General features: G+C 45.8%; 1 protein-coding gene across 2 annotated transcripts in view; it reads left to right on the forward strand.

Moving 5' to 3' along the window:
- Positions 1-3,877: 3,877 nt before the first annotated feature.
- Fgf2 (fibroblast growth factor 2) overlaps positions 3,878-24,547 on the forward strand; it is a 63,207-nt gene continuing 42,537 nt past the window's right edge. The window contains exon 1 of one of the 2 annotated variants that reach the window (XM_028889832.2): positions 3,878-4,537. In XM_028889832.2, the coding sequence (XP_028745665.1) occupies positions 4,363-4,537 (175 nt within the window). In that variant the 5' untranslated portion in view covers positions 3,878-4,362. The remainder of the gene's footprint in view (positions 4,538-24,547) is intronic. The other variant, XM_028889831.2, reaches the window with a different exon arrangement.

A 24,547-nucleotide genomic window follows, 5' to 3' on the forward strand; every position in this document is an offset into this window, starting at 1 on the left:
GTTTTGTTTTTTGCCTGTGTGTTTTTAAGCAAAAATATTATATCTTAAGTAACTAAAAGCTGGTTTAAAAGACAAAAATAAAACTAATTCAAGTTATCAGCGAAGTATTTAAAAGGAACACAGCCTTAAACTTATATTTTAAATGGTTTCTTTAATAAAATGCTAACTTTATGAGCTGTTGAAGAGAGCACTCAGCAGTTGAGAGCACATATTTCTTTTGCAGAGGACTCAAGTTCAGTTCCGAGCACCCGCATACAGTGACTCACAACTGCCTGTCTGGACACCAAGCATACATGTTGCATAGACAGACATTCAGACAAAACACACATATACACAAAATAAAAGGAAATAAATCTTTTTAAAAATAAATACAATACTAAATTTAAAAACAAGAAACCCATGTTACAATACTAGGTACGTGAAAAGGGCCAGGGCACTGCCCACTTGAGGAGTCCCGTGTGCCCTTGTGAAAGTTGAGGCTGGGCACTAAGCCACCCCACATCATCTCTTGTTTCCGAGTCTTCCTGTCCTTGTATGTACTGGGCCCTGGATTCACATGTATTTCTGTTTTACCTCTAATTATGGAACTGAACACTAAACACATGAACCACGATGAGCAAGGCAAAAAGCAAATGAAGGGGAACCATTTTTTCTAGTTGAAAGGATAAGATGAAGTGCAGAAGTCCAGGGAAAAGGGAGAAGAGAGAGAGAGAGGAGAGAGAGAGAGAGAGAGAGAGAGAGAGAGAGAGAGAGAGAGAGAGAGAAAACACCTGGTAATTTATAGGACATGGCCAGAGGTGACTCGTGGCATCTTTACTTTCTGGACTGTCTGCTTGCTGTCTTCTTCTCTAACACACACACACACACACACACACACACACACACACACACACGCTTCCCTCAGCATGCTGCTGTGCCTTTATTTCTTTTAGAGAACCTCACAATCACCGTAGGGCTCTTGGTAAATCTCTCCAGGTTTTCCTGAGCTCAGGATGTTTGAGGATACTAGTGCTCTCTAACCTTCCTGCTGTACAATAAAGACTTCTGTAACCAATCCATCAACCTGGCTTTTGTTGGAAGTTGTATTGTGGGGAGGTCTAGACTGGTCCTTTCTGAGTGTCTCTGTACACTGTCCCCTGGGGAGGGGGGGGTAAGCACTTTATCCTTTTCTTGAGGATTTCATATCAGATTATTCTACTTCTTTATTATGTGTATTTTAAAATCAGCTGTGTAAGTAGAAAACAATTGTACATGTATTAGGTGTGGCTTAAAAAGCCAAATTGTAGCCAGGTGGCAGTGGCACATGCCTTTACTCCCAGCACTCAGGAGGCAGAGGCAGGCGGATCTCTGTGAGTTTGAGGCCAACCTGAGCTACAGAGTGAGTTCCAGGAAAGGTGCAAAGCTGCACAGAAAAACCCTGTCTCAGGGGGAAAAAAGCCAAACAGTATAAACACAGTTTGAGGAGACCCCTTCCCCTGATTGAAGATGCCTAGAGGCAGGTACAGGTGTTCCTGGAACACAACATATCTGTGCAGTTGACTTATTGTGTGCATTTGTTGAAAAGATGGTCACTTCAAAAGACAAATTGTATGGGATTCATTGCGGGAAACCTTATATTTTTCACTTGTTTCCCAGTTTCTTAGTACATGTAGGAAATCATTTTTTTAAAAAACTGGCAATAATTCATTGTAGAATTATATCTGGTAATGACAGGCTCACAATTTCTTAAGTGAATTACTATTCTTGCTAATTAACAGTTATTACATGAGTCATTTTGTTAAATGTGCTCCTATTGATAACCATTCATGCTTTTAACTTGGAGTTGTTTTCAACTATATATAAGCAAGCTATCTTGGAAACCTGGATTTTCATAGAATCAGTTTAAGCATTTTCTACAATATGGTTGAGATTTTTAGGATGAGGAAAGATTTGAATAGATACTCCCCCGTCTCCTGACTTTGGAGGAACTAGGTGTGGAATGGAATAGTTCCATAAATCCCTGGCCAATGCCAGCCAGTTAACTACTCAGCATTGTGTGACGAGAGTGATGCATTCTGGAGACCGATGTCAGAGAACTGATGGGGTCGAGGACATGTTGTCCCCAAATGGTACCTCAACATTTAAGAAAAAAGCAGGGCCAGGCGGTGGTGGCTCCGACCTTTAATCACAGCACTCAGGAGGCACAGGCAGATGGATCTTTGAGTTCCAGGACAGCCTGGTGTGCAGGGTGAGTTCAGGACAGCCAGGGCTTCACAGAGAACCCTGTCTTGAAAACCAAAACCAAAACAAATGGAAGGAAAAGACAAGAAAAAAGCAGGACAGGTGCTCTCACAACCCCTTAGTCTTCTCGTATTCAGGTCGTAAACCCCATATTTGAGAAGTGCCCACCCTATACCTACAGGTCGGAGTTCCCACTCTGAGGACAGGACACAGAGAATCAGAACAACCAAGACTTGCTAAGTTCCTCACACCAGCTTCTTGTGGACTATTGGTTGAAGATGTGTTACCTTCATTTATGCTGCAGAATATTTGTTTAACGGTGCAAAGATGTGTTGCATTCTTTCAGGTACATTTGTTTAACTCTGTAACGCTGTGTTACTTTGCCTGTCTAAAACACCTACATGCTCTAATAATAAAGAGCGGAACGGCCAATAGCTAAGCAGGGGAGAGAAATAGGTGGGGCTACCAGACAGAGAGCATAAATAGAAGAAAGAGAAGAGGGGCAGAGTGAGACAAGGAGAAAGAGAGGAGGACAGCAGGGGCCAGCCACACAGCCACACAGCCAGCCACAGAGTAAGAAGGAAAGAAAGATATATAGAATATATATATATGGAGGTTAAAAAGCCCAGAGGCAAAAGAGGAAACAGGATAATTTAAGTTAGAAAAGCTGGCTAGAAACAAGCTAAGTTAAGGCCAGGCATTCATGAGTAAGAATAAGTCTCCATGTGATTTTTTGGGAGCTGGGTGGTGGGCCCCCCAAAGAGTAAAGAGTTAAAAAAAAAAAAAAAAAAAAAAAAAAAAAAACACCAGCTTGTGCCCATAGATGGTATCCCCTTCAATCACTCTTCTCCACAATTACACACAACTTCCCCCAGGTGAAAGATACAGGTCCCTGTGTAGCTTTGGGACTTTGTTTCCTTTCCAAGATTCCAGATTTATATGTTCATTTGTCTCATGTCGTAGGGGCTTCCGCCGTGAGCCTAGCCGGAGACAAGGGGGAAATGAACATGCACAAACTCCTCTGATGGCGGGAGAAAAGGCTTGGTCTTAAAGCTTTGGGGAACTTACTAATTAGCTAATCACACACTTGAGTCAAGACCTCCGTGGAGACTAAAAGCAGATGCCTTTCAGGATGACCTTTTCCAGCTAACGTGCAATGGCACTTCTAGAAGCTTCCGTAAGTCTGCATTTCCCCGAGGTGGGGGACTCTGCGGTGTCTGACTCCTCAGAGCAGTTACTCCAATCCACCCTCCTGGCCTTACCCTGACACGGACTGCACATCTCAAGACACTTTGAGCATGGACACTTAATGTGTGCAGATTTTCCAACTGGTATTTTGGTAATCACCCTCACTGATGAGGTGTGCTCCCAGGAGAGAGGAGGACCTAGAAGGACCTAGGGGAGAGTAGCACCTAGTTTCCAAACAGAGATGCGGAGAATCTCAATGTACATACAGCCTATTAGGGTCTACTAAAAATCACCAACCGCAATTAACTGCAATTTTGTGAGAGTCAGTTCTTTCCAAGAAACATCTAACAACTGAGGCAGGGCAAGCACCAGCTCCGGGCTTTTTTTTTACGTGTTGAGGACCGTTTTCATCTTCCCACGCTGTCTCCGGCTGGGCGCCCAGAGAGGAAACTCAGGCGCCCCCTTCTCGGCCTCTGCGCTCTGCGGGGACTGTAGATTTCCAAAGCCGGACTCGATCCTTCCCTAGATCAGACCCTTTCTACTGTTTCGGGGTTGGAAGGCGCGTCGCTGTGTTAAAAGGCAGACAGACGTGTGGAAAGCGAGAGAGAAAGTTGCATTTAAATTTTAGGAGCTGCGTCACCGCAGTCGACTGGAGAAAACTCCGCCGAGCCGGACGGACAGATTCCTTGCAGCTTTCAGGCCCCGGGCGTGGGGAGGAGGCGGCGCGCGGGGCGGGGGCGCTCCGGGCTAGGGTGCAGGCGGGGACTTGGGGTGACGCGGTCCCGGGCCACAGTGCCACACAGGGGTTCTCGGCTTTTTGGCAGAGTCCTGTGCGGGACGTGAACCGGGAGGCTGGCTGCCCGAGGGCGAGCCGCGCTGGGAGGCCGAGGCCGGGGTCGGGGCCGGGGAGCCCCGCGAGCCGCCGCAGCGGGGTCCCGGGGCCGCGGAGGGACCATGGCCGCCGGCGGCATCACCACGCTTCCCGCACTGCCGGAGGACGGCGACCCCGTCTTCCCGCCTGGCCACTTCAAGGACCCCAAACGGCTCTACTGCAAGAACGGGGGCTTCTTCCTGCGCATCCACCCCGACGGCCGCGTGGACGGCGTCCGCGAGAAGAGCGACCCACACGGTGAGCCGTCACCTCCCACCCGTTCCCTAGCCCTCGAGGACGTGGGGACACTGAGGCGAGGCGCCCTTCAGCCCCTAGGCACCGGGGACCCAGGGACTCGGGGAGCAGCTCCATTCCCGAGCCCTCAGGAATAGGGTCCTCGCCCTGCACCTCCTCCCTCAGCTCCAGGTGGGCTGGCTCCCTAGTCTCTGGTCCCTCACAGGCCACCTGCTGCAGCATGGATGCTAGGATGCTAGAGGCCAGGGGTCCGCTGCTCTTGGGAGTGGGGTGGGGGTGGGGGGTAGGCGTGTCTCAGGCAGGACTCTGGAACTCCTTGGCATTCTGCAGTCACCGGGGAAACGGAGGCAGGCCGAATTGTTCTTCAGCTGAGCCTTGCACTTCAGTTCGGACTTGGTGACCAGAGGGATGTGGTCCTTACCCTCACAGCTATCACACTCTTCCCCCACCCAGCTTCTCCAGGGTATTCCAAAGAGGAAAGCTAAGGGAGTCAAAACAGACAAGAGACTAGCGAACCAACCTTTGACTTCCTTAGTAAAGCGCGACAGACCTCGGTTCAGTGTGAAGTCAAGAGCAGATCGTTTGACAGCGCTGAAGTGGGGGTACCTACCTTGCGGTGGATTGAGGGTGAGATAAAAATTACAGCTTCAATTTATGTAATAAAAATATACCCGATCGTGGATATAGAAACTGTCCTAAATCAGTAGGCTCCACTTTAAGGCTATCACCTGCAGCGTTGGCTGTACCAGGTTGGACCCAGCCCCAGAGTCGGGGATGAAACACCTGCATTTCTGAGTTTGTATTCTCAGCAGTGCTCCTCCAGAAGCTACATTTGGACAGCCACTGGCTAGAAGAGGCCCCAGCGGGCTGGTTTAGGTATCTAAGGGTGGAGGTGAGAGAGACGACCTGCGGTTAAAACAAGTAGTTAAAACATCTGCTTAAAAGGCTGCCTTTATCTTTAAGGGTTCTGGTAGAGGTCTGACTTTTCTTTTCTTTCTTTCTTTCTTTTTTTTCACCTGAGAGAAGAGTGGTCAAGACCTGAGTTCCGGGGTCCTGGAGTTTTCCATTTAGGAGCTCTTTCTTTATCTTAAGTTGCCCAGGGAACTCTATCCACTATTTAAGGAGCAGAAAGACCAGAATGCCCCACAAACAAAAGGAGCTGTCCTACGTATGTGACATACACTTTCATATTGCTGAGTATTTTTAGAGCATAATAGAAAATTTAACTGACATAAAATATAAAAGAAGTACATATGAATGAGGTAGGGTGATTTTCCACACACTGTGTGATGTTTAAATGGGTTTAAAAAAAATACCTATCTCCTCACATTTTTTTTATGGTAAAACCTTATCCCGATGCTTTCTTCTTTTAAAGTGTGGCACCATGGTTTCTGTCATCACTGCTGGTATAGCTGCTGTGTCCACACAGCCCAGCATCTTGCTGCTACCTCTTGCTTCATAGGGACCACTAAGAGACTGTACGTCTATTATTTGTTTTGGGCCTGCTCTAATTTGGAAAACCTTATCAATTGAAAAGATGCTTGAAAGCTATTAATATGAGTTAGCACTGTTTCTCTCTTTTAGTGTAGAGCCGATGTTAGAAAAATGTGTCTTTGTCTTTGAGATTTGTCTGTCACGGCTCAACTGCTGGGCCAAGTGGCATGTGCATCCCAGGTGGTTTTATTCTTTTCTAAAGCATGCATTGTTTGAAGAGCCTGTTTCATGACTAAGGGCAGAAGAATCATCTTCCAGTCTGGGCTCTGTTCAGAGCTTTACCTAATGCTCTTGTTTTTGAATGCTGTATTAGCTGCAGAATTATTTTTTCTTTGAAGTCATTTACCTTATAATAAGACAGAGGTGAGTGGGGATAATTCTGAGTTACATAACATATTGCTATACTGTAAAAACAACTGTGCATTCTTCACAAATATTGAGTGTGATTTTGGACCTTTTTTCTTTTTCTTTTCTCTTTCTTTCTTTCTTTCTTTTCTTTTTTTTTTTTTTAGGTAGGGCCTCACTATGCTGATTTCAAACTAGAGATTTTCCTGCCTTGGCCTCCTGCCTCTTGAGTGCTTATAGAATTATAAGTCTTATAATCATGGGATTGGCCATGTGTAATGATGCTCAGCTCAGTTTGTAATTTTTCTTAAATTTTACTTTTTAGATTTATTTTATGTGTATGAGTGTTTTGCCTGCATGGATGTATGTGCACCACCTGCAAGCAGTGCTCATGGGGGTCAGAAGAGGGTGCTGGATTTCCTGGAACTAGAATTAGGATTAATGTGAGCCATCATCACCTGGGTGCTGGGATCTGAACCCAGGTCCTCTTCAAGAGCAGCGAATGCTCTTAATTGCTGAGCCATCTCTCCAGCCCCCCAATTTTGTAGTCTATCACTCCATGATTCTCAAGTGGAGTAATTTGGTAACTCTTAGAGACATTTGTGGACACCATAACCTAAAACAGCACTTCTGGTAGTTATTGGGGACACTCCTGGTCTTTAATGGGGTGTGTTCCTGGGGTTTAATGAGTAGCATTCCTGGGCATTTGGTAGGGGACCCTCCTGTGTGTTTAGTGGGGGGCACTCCTGGGGGATACTCCTGGGTGTTTAAAGTGAGGGAGTACTCTGGGTGTTTAAAGCATAGAACTCCTGCGTGTTTAGTGGGGAGCATTCTGGGTGTTTAGTGAGGGATACTTCTGGGCATTCAATGGGGGACACTCCTGGCTGTTTAGTGGGGGAATTCCTGGGTCTTCAGTGGATAGGGGCCCAAGATATTAAACACCCTACAGTCTTCAGAACATGCACACAACTAAAACATTCTAGAACTAGGTCCAAGATTTTCCTGACGATCATTAGCAAAGAGAGGATGCTGACAGTCAAGAATAGAATAACTCATCCAGATGTGTGCCAACAACTAACTCTCCTAGAGGACATCTTTTTCCCGACAAGAATACCAAAGAGATCATTGATCATTTTTGTGCAGTCTCCCATAGACATAACCTTATGTACAGTGTGTTTTCCTAGCATGAAAAAGGTACACTGATGGCTGAGCAGGTCAGAACGAGGCTCAAGGGAAAAATACAGGAAACTGTAGGTGAGGGCAAATTGGCAGTATCTCCTCAACCTCACACTTCCCTAAACATACTGGGAAATAAAAGCAGCCACTTTCCCACTGCATTAATGGCTCAGATTCTCAGCTCCTTGTGGTCTTAATCTTCAAAGTGTCAAGTTGACCCAGAACTCTATCACCTGAGATTTATTCCTTTCTGTTCATATCTCTTCCAAGGTGCAGAAAGCTCTGAAAGGCAGGCATAATCCGATGATGCCTCTGCTCCACCTCTGCTGGTGTCAATGTCAGCGTGACAGGAGCTGGAGTCAGCACAGTGCTTTCCTAATACCTCCATAAGATCAGCTGTAGGCAGACCTGCAAGGCATTGTCTTAGTGATCGATGGGAGAGGGCCCAGCCCATGGTGGGGTGGTGCCATGCTGGGCAGGTAGTCCTGGGTTCTATGAGAAAGCAGACTGAGCAAGCCAGTAAGCAGCACCCCTCCATGGCCTCTGCATCAGCTCCTGCCTCCAGGTTCCCACTCAGTCTGAGTTCCTGCCTTGGCTTCCCACAAAGAATTGTTGTGATCCAAGATATGTAAGCCAAATAAATCCTTTCCTCCCCAAGGTTCTTTTGGTCATGGTGTTTCATCACAGCAACAGTAAGCCTAAGTAAGACTGTGACTCTGAATGAAGTCATGAGTGCCAGGGAGTTCTGGGAAGCATGCTTGGAAGCCTAGGATCCACATAGTGGGTGCTGGCTAGGTGAGTAGTGAAGTTCAGCTACAGAAGGAGCAAGGTAGGGGCAGGTGTGAACATTCTGGAAGGGAGGCCAGAGAGGACAACCAAACACAGGTGTTTCCAGGTTTGCAGAGTTGCTGATGGTCAGTGGTGCTCCACTCCTGGCTGATCCTCAAGTTCTTTTCACTCAGAGGGGCTCATTTTCTGCACCTTTGTGTTTACAGGCCTAGAAGATCTTTACCTGACAGGGGAGCTGTGATCAAAACAAGGTGCTCCAAGTGGTTGTAGCCTGCTTCTCCAGCGCATGTGCTGTGCACACACCTTCCTCTTGGCATCCTTGTTCTGGATCTCAGCAAGCCTCTTCCAATGCCCCTGGGGATGCATTACATTGTGTCTGCTCTGAAGCTTTGAGCAGGGGGTGATGTGAGATGTCCCAAGGGAGAGAACCTTTTTATCCCAAGCAGCATGTACGGCATGTGGAGGAGTGTGAGATGTGGGCTGCTTACAGACATGCTAGCATTAAATCTATTCCAGATGTTCTTACTTAGGGGAAAGGAAGGTAGTTAGAACTGCTGGATCTACCCCGAGCTAACCCTAACTGCTCATTGGTAACAATTCTCTGCTTCCAGGCATCGGGGAACCAGGGATTGGCAGAGGTTGATGGTTAGCCCACACCCATGAGGAGTGGAGATGATGGACAGGTCAGCTTGCTTTCTACACTTTGCCGCTGCACACATTCTGCACAGCGCCAAAAATAAAAACATGGGCTGTGAAATTCACAGATCTCGTTTTATAGAGGCTCAGAGTGGTAGCCAGTTGCCTGAGTTACTCCCCTGACTCACTCTCCTGACCCAGCTTCTTGCCCACCTGGCCGCTAGCCTGCTGGGCCTGCTTCTGCAGCCTCCTTGCACTCTCCCATCCCGTAGTCATGGTGCCCTGGGGATGCCTGTGGCCGAGCTTCCTCGGGACACTGAGGGCCAGTTGCTTCAAGGGCTCTGTGAGCCTACTATTGCTATTTTCTGAGGATTCCAGGCAAAGCAGCCTTAGCTTTTCCATTGCCCTGTGTAAATGCATCCATTCATTAAACGATTCTCGATGCTTCGGCCTTTCCCTGCTTTGGTCATATCTGGCAAGTGGTTCCTGCCAATTTGCCTTAATAAGCATGGTATTTACTGTAATGCTGTTTGTGTGCAGTAAACAAATGAGGTCAGACTCTCAGAGCTTATTAATCCTGGAAATCATGTAATCTGTACAGAGAGAAAGGACAATTCATGAGTCACAGATATTACCACACCTTAGGAGTCTTTAAAGATGCACTCAATGCCAAGTGACATCAGCCTAGAGAAGGCAACATCCCCTTCTGATGTGCCCTGAGGGCTTTTGTTGGGTTTATAAAACATCCGTTATATAACCAGACCTCTGACACTGGGACGATCTGAGTATTCTCTGATTATGTCATGCAACACGGACAGATATGATTTTAAAGTTCAACTTGAAAACAAAATCTTGTAAATACAGTCAACAAACCAGAACCAAGCTTTGTACTTCACAAGCGAAAGTCCACAATGATGCTGGGAAGTTGTCATCAGCAGGGCTGGCCCAGGCATTTAGGGTCCCTGCTAGGGGAAACTGCCTTCCACTTACAGAAGATGCTGACAGAGGGATGGTGGCTGTACATGCCGGGAGTCTTCTTATCTTTTCCCAGTTCCTGTCCTTGTTGATTTTCCAACGTTCTTCCCAGGCCTCTTCAGCCTGTAGCACACACTTGTAAGGCGGCTGGCCTGGGTAAAAGCCTGTGACTCTGGAATGAGCACATCTGGGGCATACATCTTAACCTCATTAGCATATTCTGTTCAAATGTGTGTGTGCTTATTTATTTATTTATTTATTTATTTATTTATTTATTTATTTATTTTTTAGCAAAGCAATTATGCAGAGTCCGGGCCAGTGAGCTGCAATGTGCTTGGTGATTAGGATGTTCATAGCAGATTTGCCTGTCGAATATGGGCTACTTTATTCACATAAACCTTTCTTACAATACCATGTTATTATAAAGGTTGTGGCGATCTCATGTAAGTAGACATCTCACCAAGTAGGGAAGTGTTGGTTGGTTAGGCAGAACAAACTGCAGGTTTTCACTGGGAAATCCTCTCCGATGAGAAAGCCACCATAAGGTCCTTTAGCTATAGTGGGCCAGGAGGATGGCACCACTGAGGTGGTCCCAGAAGGTCCTTGAGGATGTGGGACAAGGGGCTAATGCTGGCAGATAGGTATGTGAGAACTAAGTAAGCCAGAGTCACACAGTGGCAGTTGCAGGATCCTCTTGCCAATGGAAATCAGCAAAGGGGCTTGAGATGTGTCTCAGGAACATGGTGGTACAATCCTGGGAACTGTCTACAAAGTTCCAATTTTTGTATTACTCTAGTAGTTATTAGCTTTGGGCTAGCTACTGAGCCTCCCAGCCTTGGAGCTGGTGCATTAGCATACATACCAATGTTTGTCTTGGGCTTGGCTCACACTGGAGCTGCTTTGTGGCTTCCTCCTCTCTTGAAAGCATTACATTATTTCAAGTCACACAAAATGGTTTTCAGGTTATATGAAATGGTTTCACTTGTGTTAGTAACAAATTAGAAATAATTCGTATACCTACAGAACTCCAGGCAAGCACTAGACAGTAAGAATTGGCTGTAACTTGGGATATTTCCTTCTTCTGCCCATTGTCAGCTCAGCAACTAATAACTGCCTGTCAGAGTTATTGTTAATAATTGTGTCCAGGGACCCTCTGAGCTATGTTACAGATGCTTCTGGAACTTAGGAGGACTTAAGAGCAGGTTGTGATTTCCCCTTTGAGCCACACACTGTGGCTCTTAGAAATCACACTGGACTGTTTCTACCCCTCGTCTGATGTTTTTAGTCAGAAGTGCAGCAACAGTGAGCCGATAGCCTGTGTTTAACTTATGTCTCATCCTAGGCGACCTGCTACTCTTCCTACAAAAGGTGACTTGCCTGTTGTGACCCTGCTGCTTGCTCACTTGTTTATAGAAACCTGGAATATATGTGTGTGTCTTTTCAGAGGGTTATTGACCCCACACTAACCTCTGTCCTGGATTGTCCAGTAGAATTCCTCAGTAAAAGTTCCAGGTTTTCAAGGTATTGTGGATATTAACAGCATAAAGAAAGATGAGTTGAAAGTAAGGGTTACATCCCATGTGTAACTGAACTATTAAGAATAATTTTGATTTAATTAAAAATTAATCTTATATTAATTTATAATAGAAGTTTATTAGTAATAGTTTAAATTACCCCCTAAAGAGGTGGTTTATTTATGAGAAATATTTGCAGAGGAGTGATGATCCAGCTAGGTTCCGTGGGATTCCTGTCCTTTGTTGGTAACTCAGGCCCTGTGAGAGGATGCTGGGGCTTCTGGAGGAACCCAGCCATCTCCATGAGATGAGTTGAACTCCGTGCACCCTGAGTGTTGGAGAATGACAGCATCCCCATGGATAGCTCCTCAGCTGAGGGGTCTAGACTCTGGTGTCTCCCTTAGACTTCACTTGAGATAATTATATCTAACCCGGTTATAGTTGGGAAACTTAGGGAATCTTGGAGGTGGGTTTTTCTAAGGAAAGTCAATGGAAAGATGAGTCATTACTCAGGAAGAATGAACCGTACAACTTTTATTAGCAGTTCTGATTTCTTTAAAAGCATTTACAATTTTTGTTTTAGATTTGGAAAAATCGTGTGTGTGTGTGTGTGTGTGTGTGTGTGTGTGTGTGTGTGTGTCTGTCTGTCTGTCTGTCTGTTTGTCTGTCTGTCTGTTTTACAACTGCATGCCCATTGTGGCCAGAAGAGAGAATAGATCCTGGAGCTGGAGCTACAGATGTTGTGAGTGACCCTGTGCTGGGGCCTGAGCTTTGGGCCTCAGTAACAGTACACATGCTCTTAGTCACTGAGGTCTCTCTCCAGCCCCAGTGTTTTGTCTTGTTTGAGACAAGAGTCTTCCCCTGTAGCACAAACTGGTCTGGAACCCTTGGTGATCTCCTTGCCTCAGCTTCCTGAGTCCTGGGATTACAGTTGTGAGCCACCATGGCCAGGAGCATTCACAGCTGTGAGCCACCATGGCCAGGAGCATTCAGAATTTTTTTAGGCACTATGTGCTGTAGGATAACTTTTCCTTGGGGTTCTGAGAGCTGTTAATTCTTTCTCAGTGGTTCAAACCCTGAAGTCCTGTACTTCCTTCCACTTTACCTGATTTTCATTTTGTAATAACCCATTTTAACCGCATCCTGGCAGTAGGATTCTGTGTCCATCATTTGGGAGATTTGCTTCCAGTTCAGGTGCTGTTTTTGTTCTTTTGGAGGATCTGCCACCACCTCCCAAATAAATCACACACAGAGGCTTATTCTTAATTATAAATGCCTGGCCTTAGCTTGGCTTATTTCTAGCCAGCTTTTCTTTAAATTATCCCATCCACCTTTTACTCTGGGCTTTTCCTGTTCTCTTACTTCTATAAAGCTTACTCCTACTCCATGGCTGACTGTGTGGCTGGTCCCTGGTGTTGTCCTCCTCCTCTCTAGTTCCTTGATCTCTCCTGCCAAATTTCTCCTTCTATTTGTACTCCCTGCCTGCAGCCCTACCTATCCTTTCTCCCGCCTTGCTATTGGCCATTCAGTTCTTAATTAAACCAATCTCATGTTTTAGACAGGCACAGTAACACAGCTTCACAGAGTTAAACAAATGCAGCACAAACAAAAGTAACACACCTTAAAATAATATCCTACTACATTCAGTCATGTGGCCTCTCCCAGTATGCCACCCTCCTATGACATATGGCACTATTGCCTGCCTCTGGCTTCTTGGGAATCCTTTGGTCTCAGTACACTAAGGGTGTTCCTGCCCAGCTGATTTCCCTGCATGCTCTCTTGTGTCTGGTCTTTCACTTGTCTGTTCCCTGTCTCTCTGATTTATGCTCTCCCTCCCTTCTTCTTTCTGTTTATGTTCTAGAATTTCTTCAGCACATCATTTTTAGTCTCTTGTGATCCTGTGCTTCCCCTGTCTAAGGACAGGCACCTCACCACAGCCTCAGTGTCACGTGTCACTACCTCATACTGGCTCCTTTCCCCCATCAAGTTTCCAAGTCTAGTTAAGCTGCTTTTCTAGATGCCAGAGACCCATAGCAGCCGCCTTGCCCTTTCCTCAATATGCATGTGTATGCATGTACACACTTATATACCTCCTCAATATACATGTGTATGTATGTACACACTTATATACCTCCTCAATATGAATGTGCATGCATGCACACACTTGTATACTTCCTCAATATGCATGTGTATGCATGTACACACTTATATACCTCCTCAATATACATGTGTATGCATGCACACACTTGCATACTTCCTCAATATGCATGTGTATGCATACATACTTGGGTCTGTCTCCCAGTCTTTGTGGTTCTTCTTTGTCCCACTCTTCATTTCTCCTGCTACTTCCCTGAAGCATTAAGTAAACCTGTTGATAGTCTCAAATATGGCTGTGTTAGTTTCCTTTCTGTTGTGGTGTTAAAATACCCAACGAGGAGCAATTTAAGGAGAAAAAAGTGACTTTAGCTCACAATTCCAGGTTAGCAGGAAACTAAAGGTGTCAGGAACTTAGAGCAACTAATCAAATCCATCCACAGTCGAGCAGAGAGAAGTGAAGGCATGCAAGCTTACTATTCAGCTCACTTTCCTGACAGTCTAATACAGCCCAGGACCTAGCTCCAGAGAATGGTGGCCAGTCCTCTCACATCAGTTAACATAATCAAGGTAGTCCCACAGGCCACAGACAAGCCCACAGACACACCCACAGCCCCATCTGATCTAGACAGTTCCTCATTGAGACTCCCTTCCTACTTGTTTCACAATCTAAATAGACAGTTTAACCTTACCATCCATCCCCAGATCCTTCAGCATCTTCTTCCCTGTCAGCTGCCCATGTTCACCTCTCTCCACAGCTGGTCTTTCCTAATGTAATTCAAATTTTCCAAACTCTTTTTCTTCTCAGTTCCCCTCTCTCACCCTCTCCCCTCCCATTCTTAACTTTCTCTGGGAAGGTCCTATATGAACGACCTCAAGAGTTCTCTGTCACCCTTTCCTCTGCCTTCACAGGGGGAGCTTAAGGGATCTGTTTTCCCATAGTGCTTGGCGCCTCATCTTTATCTGATGGTTTATGTGTTTGTCTATTGAACTGGGTCTATGAACTCCTTGAGGGGAAGGATTAGGTCAGATTTTTTTAGTCCACCCTCACACACAGTGGTCACTCAAAAATGTTTGCTGGGTTAACCATTTGCCCAACAAGCCAGCCAGGGCTTTTCACCCGCCATCCAGCCTCCTGGTCATGCCCCAGGTTCAGCCAGGATGATCTCTATAGCTGGAACCCTGTCTTCTTTTGCTCCCAGCCCAGGTCCTGTGTGCTGTCCATAACTCACTTCACTAAGTTATCATCACTTGTCCCAGTTGGGTTGAGCTGATATGGGATTTTTAAAGCACGAAGGTAACCTAGACACTGGCTGTTCCCTGGTAGCTCCACATGTCCTCCTCTGTTCTGGGAGTCCGGCTGTTACTCACTTGAGGCTCCCTGTGGCTCAGCAGCTGGCTGCAGGGTCAGTGTGAGGTGTATGAGGGTTCAGCCAACCGACTTGCCTCCCCTCCCTGTTGCCGTCCCGCCCTCCATTCTCATCTCCTTCTCTTCTACCTCCTTTCTTTGCCTTTCCTGGTCCTCTTTCCACCGCCTTTCCCTTTCTCCTTTCTCTCCCCTTTTCTGTTTCATCTTTCTTTACCTCATGCTAGGTGAGAACTGTCAGAACGAAGTACCGGGGCGTTCAGAAGCATGCTGCGGCGTGTGCCGTACGTGAAATGAGAGTGGCCATGAGAGCCCCCCCCCCCCCATTCTTTTGTAAGAGCGTTGGTCTTCTCATCGGTCTGAGGAAGCAACGCTGCAGCGACCCTGCCCCTCTGTCCCAGTCACTTGCTCCTGAGGAAGACTTTCTCCTCGGCTCTGGGGGAGGACTCCCTGCTTCTATTTGATCTAGATGCTCTGCTCCACTGTCCTCTCACAGAGGAAGCCAGAGTGCTTCCCCATAACTTCACGGAGGAATGCAGACCCGGGGGTGCACACTTGACTCAGGCACCTTAATGCCCAGGTCACTTTTCCTCCCAGTGGCAAACCAGAACCACTTTATAAAGGAGGGCCGAGGATGTCTGGCACCGTTGTTGGTATCCTTCTTGGCTGTGAGGAAATGGCACAGAGCGCTTCCCTCAGATTTATGAGGCAGTATTCATCATAACAATCTGCAAAACTCACTGTGTGACAGTGAGTCAGACTCTTTGTGATGGGATGTCTGCAGGGGAGGGTGGAGAGAGAGCGCTGAATAACTGTCTCCTTTGCCTCCTCTCCAAGCTGAATCACTTTACAAACAGGAAACAATTCACAGGTTTTGTCACGGTCATTATACAAATAGGAACCGGAAGAACTTGACAGAGAGGAGCAGCACCTCCATAACAAAGTTCCTTTTCAGGGGACAGTGCCGGGGTATGTGAAAACAAGCTGGATTTAGCTCAGTGGTAGAGCGCTTGCCTAGCAAGCACAAGGCCCTGGGTTCGGTCCTCAGCTCTGAAAAAAATAAAATAAATAAAATAAAATAAAAAATAAAAATAAATAAAAGGCCGGGTGGTAGTGGCACATACCTTTAATCCCAGCACTTGAGAGGCAGAGCCAGATGAATCTCTGTGAGTTCAAGGCTAGCCTGGGCTACAGATGAAGTTCTAGGACAGGCTCCAAAGCTACACAGAGAAACCCTGTCTCGAAAAACCAAAAAAAAAAAAAGAAAGAAAGAAAAAGAAAACAAGCTGGAAAAGTATTTTATATACTTATTAAAATGAATAGAAAACAAACATCACTTTAGGTATCATACTACCTGGTGAGCAGACTTTGTAATGAGTTAGAAATAGAATCAATTTCTCTACTACATAGAAGTATTATGTATCTCATATATAGTATCCTTAGAACAGTACCTGGCATGTGTCTTCTTTCACCCTTATTTTTTCTATTGTATTTTAATGCAGTTTTAAATTTTTCTTACAGCTATTTCTAGCCTTGGTCTCATTTAAAAAGGTGTGTGCATAGGATGCACGTGAGTGTTGCATGTGCTTGTCTATGCTGGGGAAGGTGTCATTTTCTTAATGAATGGGGGGGGGGCTTGAGGAAAGGCCCCTTTGACTTTGGAGGTTCTCGTTTGGGGGTGGTATGTCCTTGCATTTTACATGGTTGGTGTTTTCTGTTACCTTTCAGTTTACTGGAAATAGATGCTTAGAGAGGCTTTGTGTAAGTCATGTTTAAAGCTTTCATTTTGAATGTGAGACCTCTTAACCTTATTTCTTATTTATTCGTTTCAGCTATTCAAAACCCACTAATATAGAATTGGAATTTAATTCGAGAGGGGTTGTGAAGGCAGCTTTGCTTTGGTTGAGTTTACTCATATGTGAAGAAACAGTCTACAGAAGGTGTCGGGATTAAAAATAACAAACCGCAGTGGCATAGTTTCAACTGTTAAAGGCAGGAAAGTGTTAAAGGCACATGCTGATTTCTGAACGGGTTGATACGAAAGCCATAATGGATTCGTGGATCCATCTAGCCCTGTCCAGATAATGGAGAGTCCTACACTGAGCGGCAGATTAGAGGCCAGGTATTCAGCTTTCAGCACTCTATCTCAGGACCATAACTGAGTATTGACTGCAAGAATGAATAAATGAATGAATGAATGAATGAATGAATGAATGAAAATTTTGAGGGCATGCTCCGTTTCATCTTTAGAAATAGAATCTTTTAAACCTCAAAGACAAACTTCTAAGTCAAGGATTATTTCTCATTTTACAGGTAAGAAAAGTTTTGGTTTTTTTTTTTTTTTTTTACTTTAGGCTTTTCAAGCCATAATCTCTGTCTATGATAACAAGCAATGGATTGTGAATTCTAGAGTCTTTTTGTTTTGAATACAGGCTCATGGCAGAGTTCCACGTGGACAGAAATGTGAAAATCTCGCTGGTTTTGTGGCAGCGAGATCCAAATTTCTGATTTTGCTTGACATACTGAAGAATGCATCCATGTTAAAGAGCTTGAAAAGGCTCAGGGGATGTGCATTTGAATCTTCTGGACATGGAACCAGTCCGTTCTGCAGACAGCATTCCGTTGTTTTTTCACTCTTTGCTCTTTTGTGGGCCCTACCTCCCAGCTCCCAAATAAATCACACACGCGCAGGTTAGTTCTTTCTTATGAATGCCCAGCCTTAACTTGTCTTGTTTCTTGCCAGCTTTTCTTAAATTATCCCATCGACCTTTTGCCTCTGGGCTTTTACATTTCACTATTTCTGTATATCTTTCTTTCCTTTTTACTCTGTGTCTGGCTTTGTGACTGTGTGGCTGGCCCCTTCTCTCTCTCTCTCTCTCTCTCTCTCTCTCTCTCTCTCTCTCTCTCTCTCTCTCTCTCTTCTCTTTTCCCCTAGAGCTGAGGACCAAACCCAGGGCCTTGTGCTCTACCACTGAGCTAAATCCCCAACCCCATGGCCCCTTTTCTCAACCCTTCCTCCTCTTACGTATTCTCTCTGCCTGTCAGCCCCACCTATCCTTTCTCTGCCCAACTGTTAGCTGTTCAGTTCTTTTTTTTTTTTTTTTAAAGATTTATTTATTTATTATGTATACAGCATATATGACTGCAGGCCAGAAGAGGGCACCAGATCTCATTACAGATGGTTGTGAGCCACAATGTGGTTGCTGGGAATTGAACTCAGGACCTTTGGAAGAACAGTCAGTGCTCTTAACCTCTGAGCCATCTCTCCAGCCCAGCTGTTCAGTTCTTTATTAGACTAGTCAAATGTTTTAGACAGGCACAGTAACACAGCTTCACAGAGTTAAACAAATGCAACATAAAAGAATGCAACACATCTTTGCATCATTAAACAAATGTTCCACGGCATAAACGAATGTAACACATCTTAAACTAATATTCCACAACAGCATTCTACCCCTCAGACCCTATGAACAAGGCTTCCTGCTATCTCTCGCTGTTCCACTTACTCAGGTGATGTCATCAGTAGCATGAGGATTTGCTCTCCTCAAAATTACCAGTTTTGGCAAGGCAGGTAGGCACAGGCCTTCATGCTTGGCTACTTTAGAGGCTGAGACAGTTCAGGGTCCTCCTGAGCTATGCAGCATCTTCAAGGCCAGCCTGAGCCATAGAACAGGACCTTGTTTCAACATTTAAAAACACAGAAAAAGGTTGGGAATGTAACAGCTCTGTGGTAGAGCACTTTCTAGGTGCTGTGGTTTGACTCTGTAATGCCCCCACAGGCTCATGTGCTGGAACACTTGGCTCCCATCTGGTGGTACTTTCTGGGTGGTGCTAGAACCTTATGGGGTGGGGCCTCGGTGAAGGAAGTGAGTCACTGGGAAGCCAGCCTCAGTTACATCCTGGCCTCTGTTTCTTGGGCCACCAAGATAAGCAGGCAGCTCCATAGTCCTGTCACCACCACCTCATTTGAATGTAAGCACCCCTTTAGAGGCCCTCTCTCCAAATACAGTCAGTTTTAGGGGTTATTTGGGAGCTAACATTTGAGCTCACAAACATGACTTGGCTTTTAAGACCATCTTATCAGCTGGGCTTTATGCTTTGCTGGAGAATTTATTCAGATACCCTGTCTAGTTGATACAGTTGAGCATTATTCTCTTCTGTTCAGAAGAACAAGACGAACTTCTCAAGGGGAGCCCTGGTGTACAATCCCCTAGCCACTAGTGGTCCATAGGAAGCAGAAAGCATAAGATAGGAAACTTAGAATGCAGGTTCTAGTAGTAAATAGCAAATGCTCCAGAAACAGGATTGAGAATCCTGAGGAAAGAGCAGAGCATGAGGAGTAACTGAGGCACTCTGGTGGAAGAGTGGTGACATCCGTCAGCTGTGATGGGACATGAGCGTTTCCCAGAGCCGTACCTGATAAGAGAACTGCGTTTCCTTCAGGAGAACTCCATGTGTCAGCTTCTTAGGCCAGGGCCCACCGCAGTTGTCTAGATGTTACCGATGGCTGTTTTTCACAGCAATGGCTGCAATGCCCATCAAAGCCTAAAGTTTTTATTGTCTAGCCCTTTACAGAGTGTTCACTGATACCTGGTTCCGGCTTTATTTCTGTTTTTATTTTTACTTCTTGATCACAGTGTTACTGCTGTTCCCACTATTAAATCTGATATAATATGATCATGACTTTTACTTCTCAGCCTTTTGAGCAAAATTGCTATCTCCAGGCTGATTTCTTATTTTTAAATGTTTATTAATTATCTAATGTCATGTAATACATTGGAAGCACATTTCCCACTAAATAGTATAAAAGAGAAAATGGTGATACTAATTTACTTATCTATTTATTATCCTGGGGTGTCTTAGGGTTTCTATTGCTGTGAAGAGACACCATGACCACAGTAACTCTTATAAAGGAAAAACATTCAATTGAGGTGGCAGCTTTCAGTCTCCGAGGTTCAGTCCATTATCATCATGGCAGGGAGCATGGCGCCATGCAGGCAGGCATGGTGCTAGAGAAGGAGCTGAGAGTCCTCCATCTTGACCAGTAGGCAACAGGAAGTGAACTAAGGCACTGGGCGTGCCTTGAGCATATATGAGACCTCAAAGCCCGCCTCTACAGTGACACACTTCCTCCTACAAGGCCGCACCCACTCCAACAAAGCCACACCTCCTAATAGGGTCACGCCCTTTGGAGGCCATTTTCTTTCAAACCACTACACAGGGATTGGTTGAACGCATGGCCTTGTGCGTGCTAGGTGTATTGACTGCTTCTCACTGTGACAAAATACCTGATCGGAAGCAACCAAAGGGAGGAAGGCTTTGTTCTGGCTCTTTGTTTCAGGAAGAGCAGTACACCGTGGGAAGGAAGCATTCTGGAGGCAGTGGCTTGTGGCTGTGGCGGCAAGAAAGTGAAGCCGTTTGCTTACTCGGAGGCCCGTGGGGAAACAGAACGGTTAGGTCAAAATCAGGGCTATAACCATAAGATGCCCCTTCCCGCACTCCACCCCCAGCAACCCACATCGTCTAATGATACTTTACCTGCTAAAGGTTGCACAACCTCCCACAACAGTGTCACCAGCTGGAGACCAAATATTCGAACCCATGAGCCTGCGGGGGCATTTCCCATTCAAACCATAATCTCCTACCTGTGGCTCCCATAGGCTCACAGCCATCTCAGATTACAAAATACATTCAGTCCAGCATCAAAAGTCATCATAGTCTTACTGTTCCAACACTGTTTAAAGTTCCAAAGCCCAAAACGGAGAAATGGGCAGAACAAGGAACTACTGAACTCAGGCAAGATAAAACCCAGCAGAGAGAACAAACTCTATGCTTTGCCAAACCCTGTCCAGTGTGGCCCCACATGTCCTGCTCTGCTGCCCAAAGCATGCGACCTTTCTCTTGGCTACACTTAGTACCTGCACCTCTCCTTGGTGGATGGCCCACATCCCTGGCATCTATTACTTCCTAGGATCTCCACTGCAACTAGGCTTCATACACACAGCTTTACACAGTGGCCTCTCGGGGCCACCTTACGAAGAATCTGGCCCAGCTACACCTTGCCTAGCCTTTGTGGCTTTCTGGAGGTTTAGGTCTCTGTGATCTTGTAATCCTTACATTTTGCATGTCTGCAAAACTAGTAGCATGTGGTTAAATTGTGCTGCCAGGGCTGCAGCTTGACCGCCCTCCCTAAAGCTGCAGTGGCCTTCGTGTGCCCTACTGGCTGAACACTTCCCTTAAGGCTGTGCTGGAACTTGGAGTCTCTGCTGCAGCACTAGCGTTTGATGGCCATAGTCTTGCCCTGCAGGCCTCTTTTTTGTCGCAGCGCCGCCGATTGAACGCTATCTCCTTGCATTAATCTCTCTTGTGGTCACTGCGGCTGTATCTACAGCACTTTGTCCCCTGCCTTAAATCCAGCCACCCTCTTTTTGGTGCCAAATTGCTAATTTTTCCTGTATGTTCTTTCTCGATGTAAATCTGGTTTAAAGCATCGAGCAGTAACCATATTGTGCGTAGCCTGGATGCTATACTGTTTGAAGATTCCTTCCTCAAACAAATTGGCCTGTTATTTTTTAATTCAGCCTTACCTGACTTTTTTAGTAAGGCTTGGTTATAAGGCAGCAAGATACTTTGCCAGAAGGTAACACAAATGGCTTTGAATTTCCAGTAGAGTCCTTATTCCCTCTGAGAGCTCATGGACTTTTTCATGCCTAGTTGGCATTCTGGTTTCCCTTATCCTTATCAGAATGACCCATTAAGTTTTGCTTTCAGCATTCTGGGGCTTCTTGAATCTACAGCTTCAGACTCTGCCTTATTATTCCTACAAACTAGTTCCAGAGCCTGTGAACCACACGGCCAGGTTTATCACAGTGAGGATCCCACTTGTTTTTATAGGACAGGATTTTTCTATGCAACCCTGGCTTGCCTGGAGCTCACTGACTTGCTAGGTGTCCCAAACTGGCCTTTCATGCTCAGCAGTTCCCTCTGTGTCTGCCTCCAAGGTGCTAGGACTTCATGTGTGCTCCACTTACTAGTATCAATTTTTATATTACTTTTCTGTGGCCAAATATTTGACAAGAAGCACCTTTTGGGGGAGGGGTTATCTTGGTTCATGGTTTGAGAGTATAGTTCATCACTGCAGGGAAGGTATGGGAGTGTCGCTGAGGGGAAGTGCCAAGGCTTGAGTTCTGTCCCATGCCAGGTCCACAGACTCTGGGAGATGGTAGAAATCAGAAGTAGACTTTTCTCTTTTTTTCTTTTCTTTCTCTACTCTCTATTCACTCCCAAACTGGAACCCTTCTTCCTAGGTCAGGCTTCCGATAGTTCCACACTGGCTGTGGTGGTAGATAGTTAACTGTTAACTGGATGCCTAGGAGGCAGACCTCCAGCACAGCTCTGAGAATGTCTGGGAGGGATCATCTTGATTGTTAGTGATGTGAGGAGACCGGTGGGCATCCCTTGAGCAGGGGAGCCAGGACTGTGCAGAATGGAGAGAGAAGCTGAGCACTAGCATGCCTGAGCATGCGCACATGGCTCCTGCCACTGTGACTCCCCTGCCGCAGTGGACTGACTACAAGCTGGGACTGTGAGCCACACAAACCCTTTGTCTCTTGAGTTGTGTTTTGTTTTATCACAGCAACAGGGAAAAAAGCTCAGACACTGGTGGAGGCTATCTGCTCCTTCTTGAGTGGAAGCTCTTCTCATCCACCAATCAGAAACCTTCAGACACCTCGCCAGGAAGTCAATCTGCACCCCAACTCCCTTCCCTTTCATAGCTCATCCTTGAACACAGTGTGTGGCAGGCCCTCCCCTGGGGAAAAAGGAAAAACAGTTGGGATATCTGTTTGGTTACACCTACTTTGACTGTTTTCCAGACCTGAGCTACTTTTGGCTGTGTTTAATGATGTAGAACTGGAGAGCTTTTGTGTTTCCGAGTTCTGGAGAACCTGGGCCTGTGTGCCGCTTCCACAAGGGGCCGGGTGTTCTCTGAGCTCTCTGTTTTTCTGGAAGGAGCCTAACACACCCCTGGCTGACAGGGAAGCACTCGATCTGCTTTCCAATGTGGCCAAAGCACAGGACCTTTACAGAGTCCTCCCATAGGGTGGCCCGCCCCGGAGGCGGCATCTTCTCCCAGCTTGAGAAGTTTAACATGGGTACACCTCAGGGGGCCTCATTGCCTTGAAAACAGATGCAAGCTGTTTTCCTGAGAAGGTGCATAGTATCTTATCAGGTTCTCATGGTCATCCATAGTCCAAAATACGGTAAGAGGAGAGAGTCATAGATGTGGGAAAACTGTCTTCTCATGACCCAGCCAGCTGTCACTGGCAATCTTTTTGAACTGCATCACTCGCAACATGGAGTAACTGGATTGCGTGTTGGTGTGAGTCCATGAGAAACAGCTCCAGGAAACGTGGTTCTCTGTCAATTGTGAGGTGTGTTTGCTAGAAAGGATGTAGAGGGGCCTGACACTCGGGTACAGTGTGCAGTCGCATGGGAGGAACAACTTGTAGTGTTCATAGTGATTAGGGTAATGGTGGCTAAGAATACACAGTGCCACATTTCAGAGGAGCTGGGAGGCAGAATTTTGTATTCTTTTTCTTTTTTTTAAAGACAGAGTTTCTCTGTGTGTGACTCTGGCTGTCCTGGAACTCCCTCATAGACCAGGCTGGCCTTGAACTCACAGGGATCTGCCTCCCAAGTGCTGGGATTAAAGACATGCACAACCACTGCCTAGCAGAATTTTGCATTCTTAACACAAAATGATGAAAGATGGTAAGGTGACAGGTATAATACCAATTTCCCTGAGCTAATGCTACATGCTTCAGTCTCGAAGAGAGGCATCACTCTGCATAAGTCCACAGAAATTAAAGACATTTACAGCTGTTACTTCTTCCATCACATAGTAATGCCCCTCGAGGTTCCTGGGGAGAGATTTCTGTTTTATAACCAAATCAGGTCTCCTCGTACCTCTAGCAGCTGGGTTCCTTTACCTAACGGTCTCTGGGAAGTGTCTGCTTTGGCTGTTGGCTGACAGAAATCCAAGCATGTGGCTTATTCCCAGGGAGTGTAATAATGACACCCTGGCTCTCCCCGTCTCCAACCCTTCATTTTCTGCCTGCCTTATTGAAAATTTACTTTTAAAAGTGTTGATATTGGGGGTTGGGGATTTAGCTCAGTGGTAGAGCGCTTGCCTAGTAAGCGCAAGGCCCTGGGTTTGGTCCTCAGCTCCGGGGCAGGGAGAGGTGCGGGGAGTGTTGATATCGGTATAGTGTCAATATCTTTTTCAATTCACCTCAACTGTTGTTTGGGACCAAACAAGTCATGCCTCAATTAAAAAATACAAAATAAATTAGTTATTGTAGCCATAAAATGTCCATTATATTATTGCATACATCACTGGGTGCTTGGGATTTAAAAATCAAATAAGATGAGGGCCTTATGACTTATATGTATTGTCTGGCAGGGCAGAAAAGAGATTAAATCAATAAAGATGATAAAATATTGGAGACAGTATTGTGTTATAGAGCCCAGGCTGACCTTGAACTTGAAATCGTCCTGCCTCAGCTTCCCAAGCACTGGGATTAAAAGTGCACATTCAGCTAAGAGGGCACACTTCAGTAGGGG

The sequence above is a fragment of the Peromyscus leucopus genome, chromosome 6, assembly GCF_004664715.2.
Source record: "Peromyscus leucopus breed LL Stock chromosome 6, UCI_PerLeu_2.1, whole genome shotgun sequence".
Classification (NCBI taxonomy): Eukaryota; Metazoa; Chordata; class Mammalia; order Rodentia; family Cricetidae; genus Peromyscus; species Peromyscus leucopus.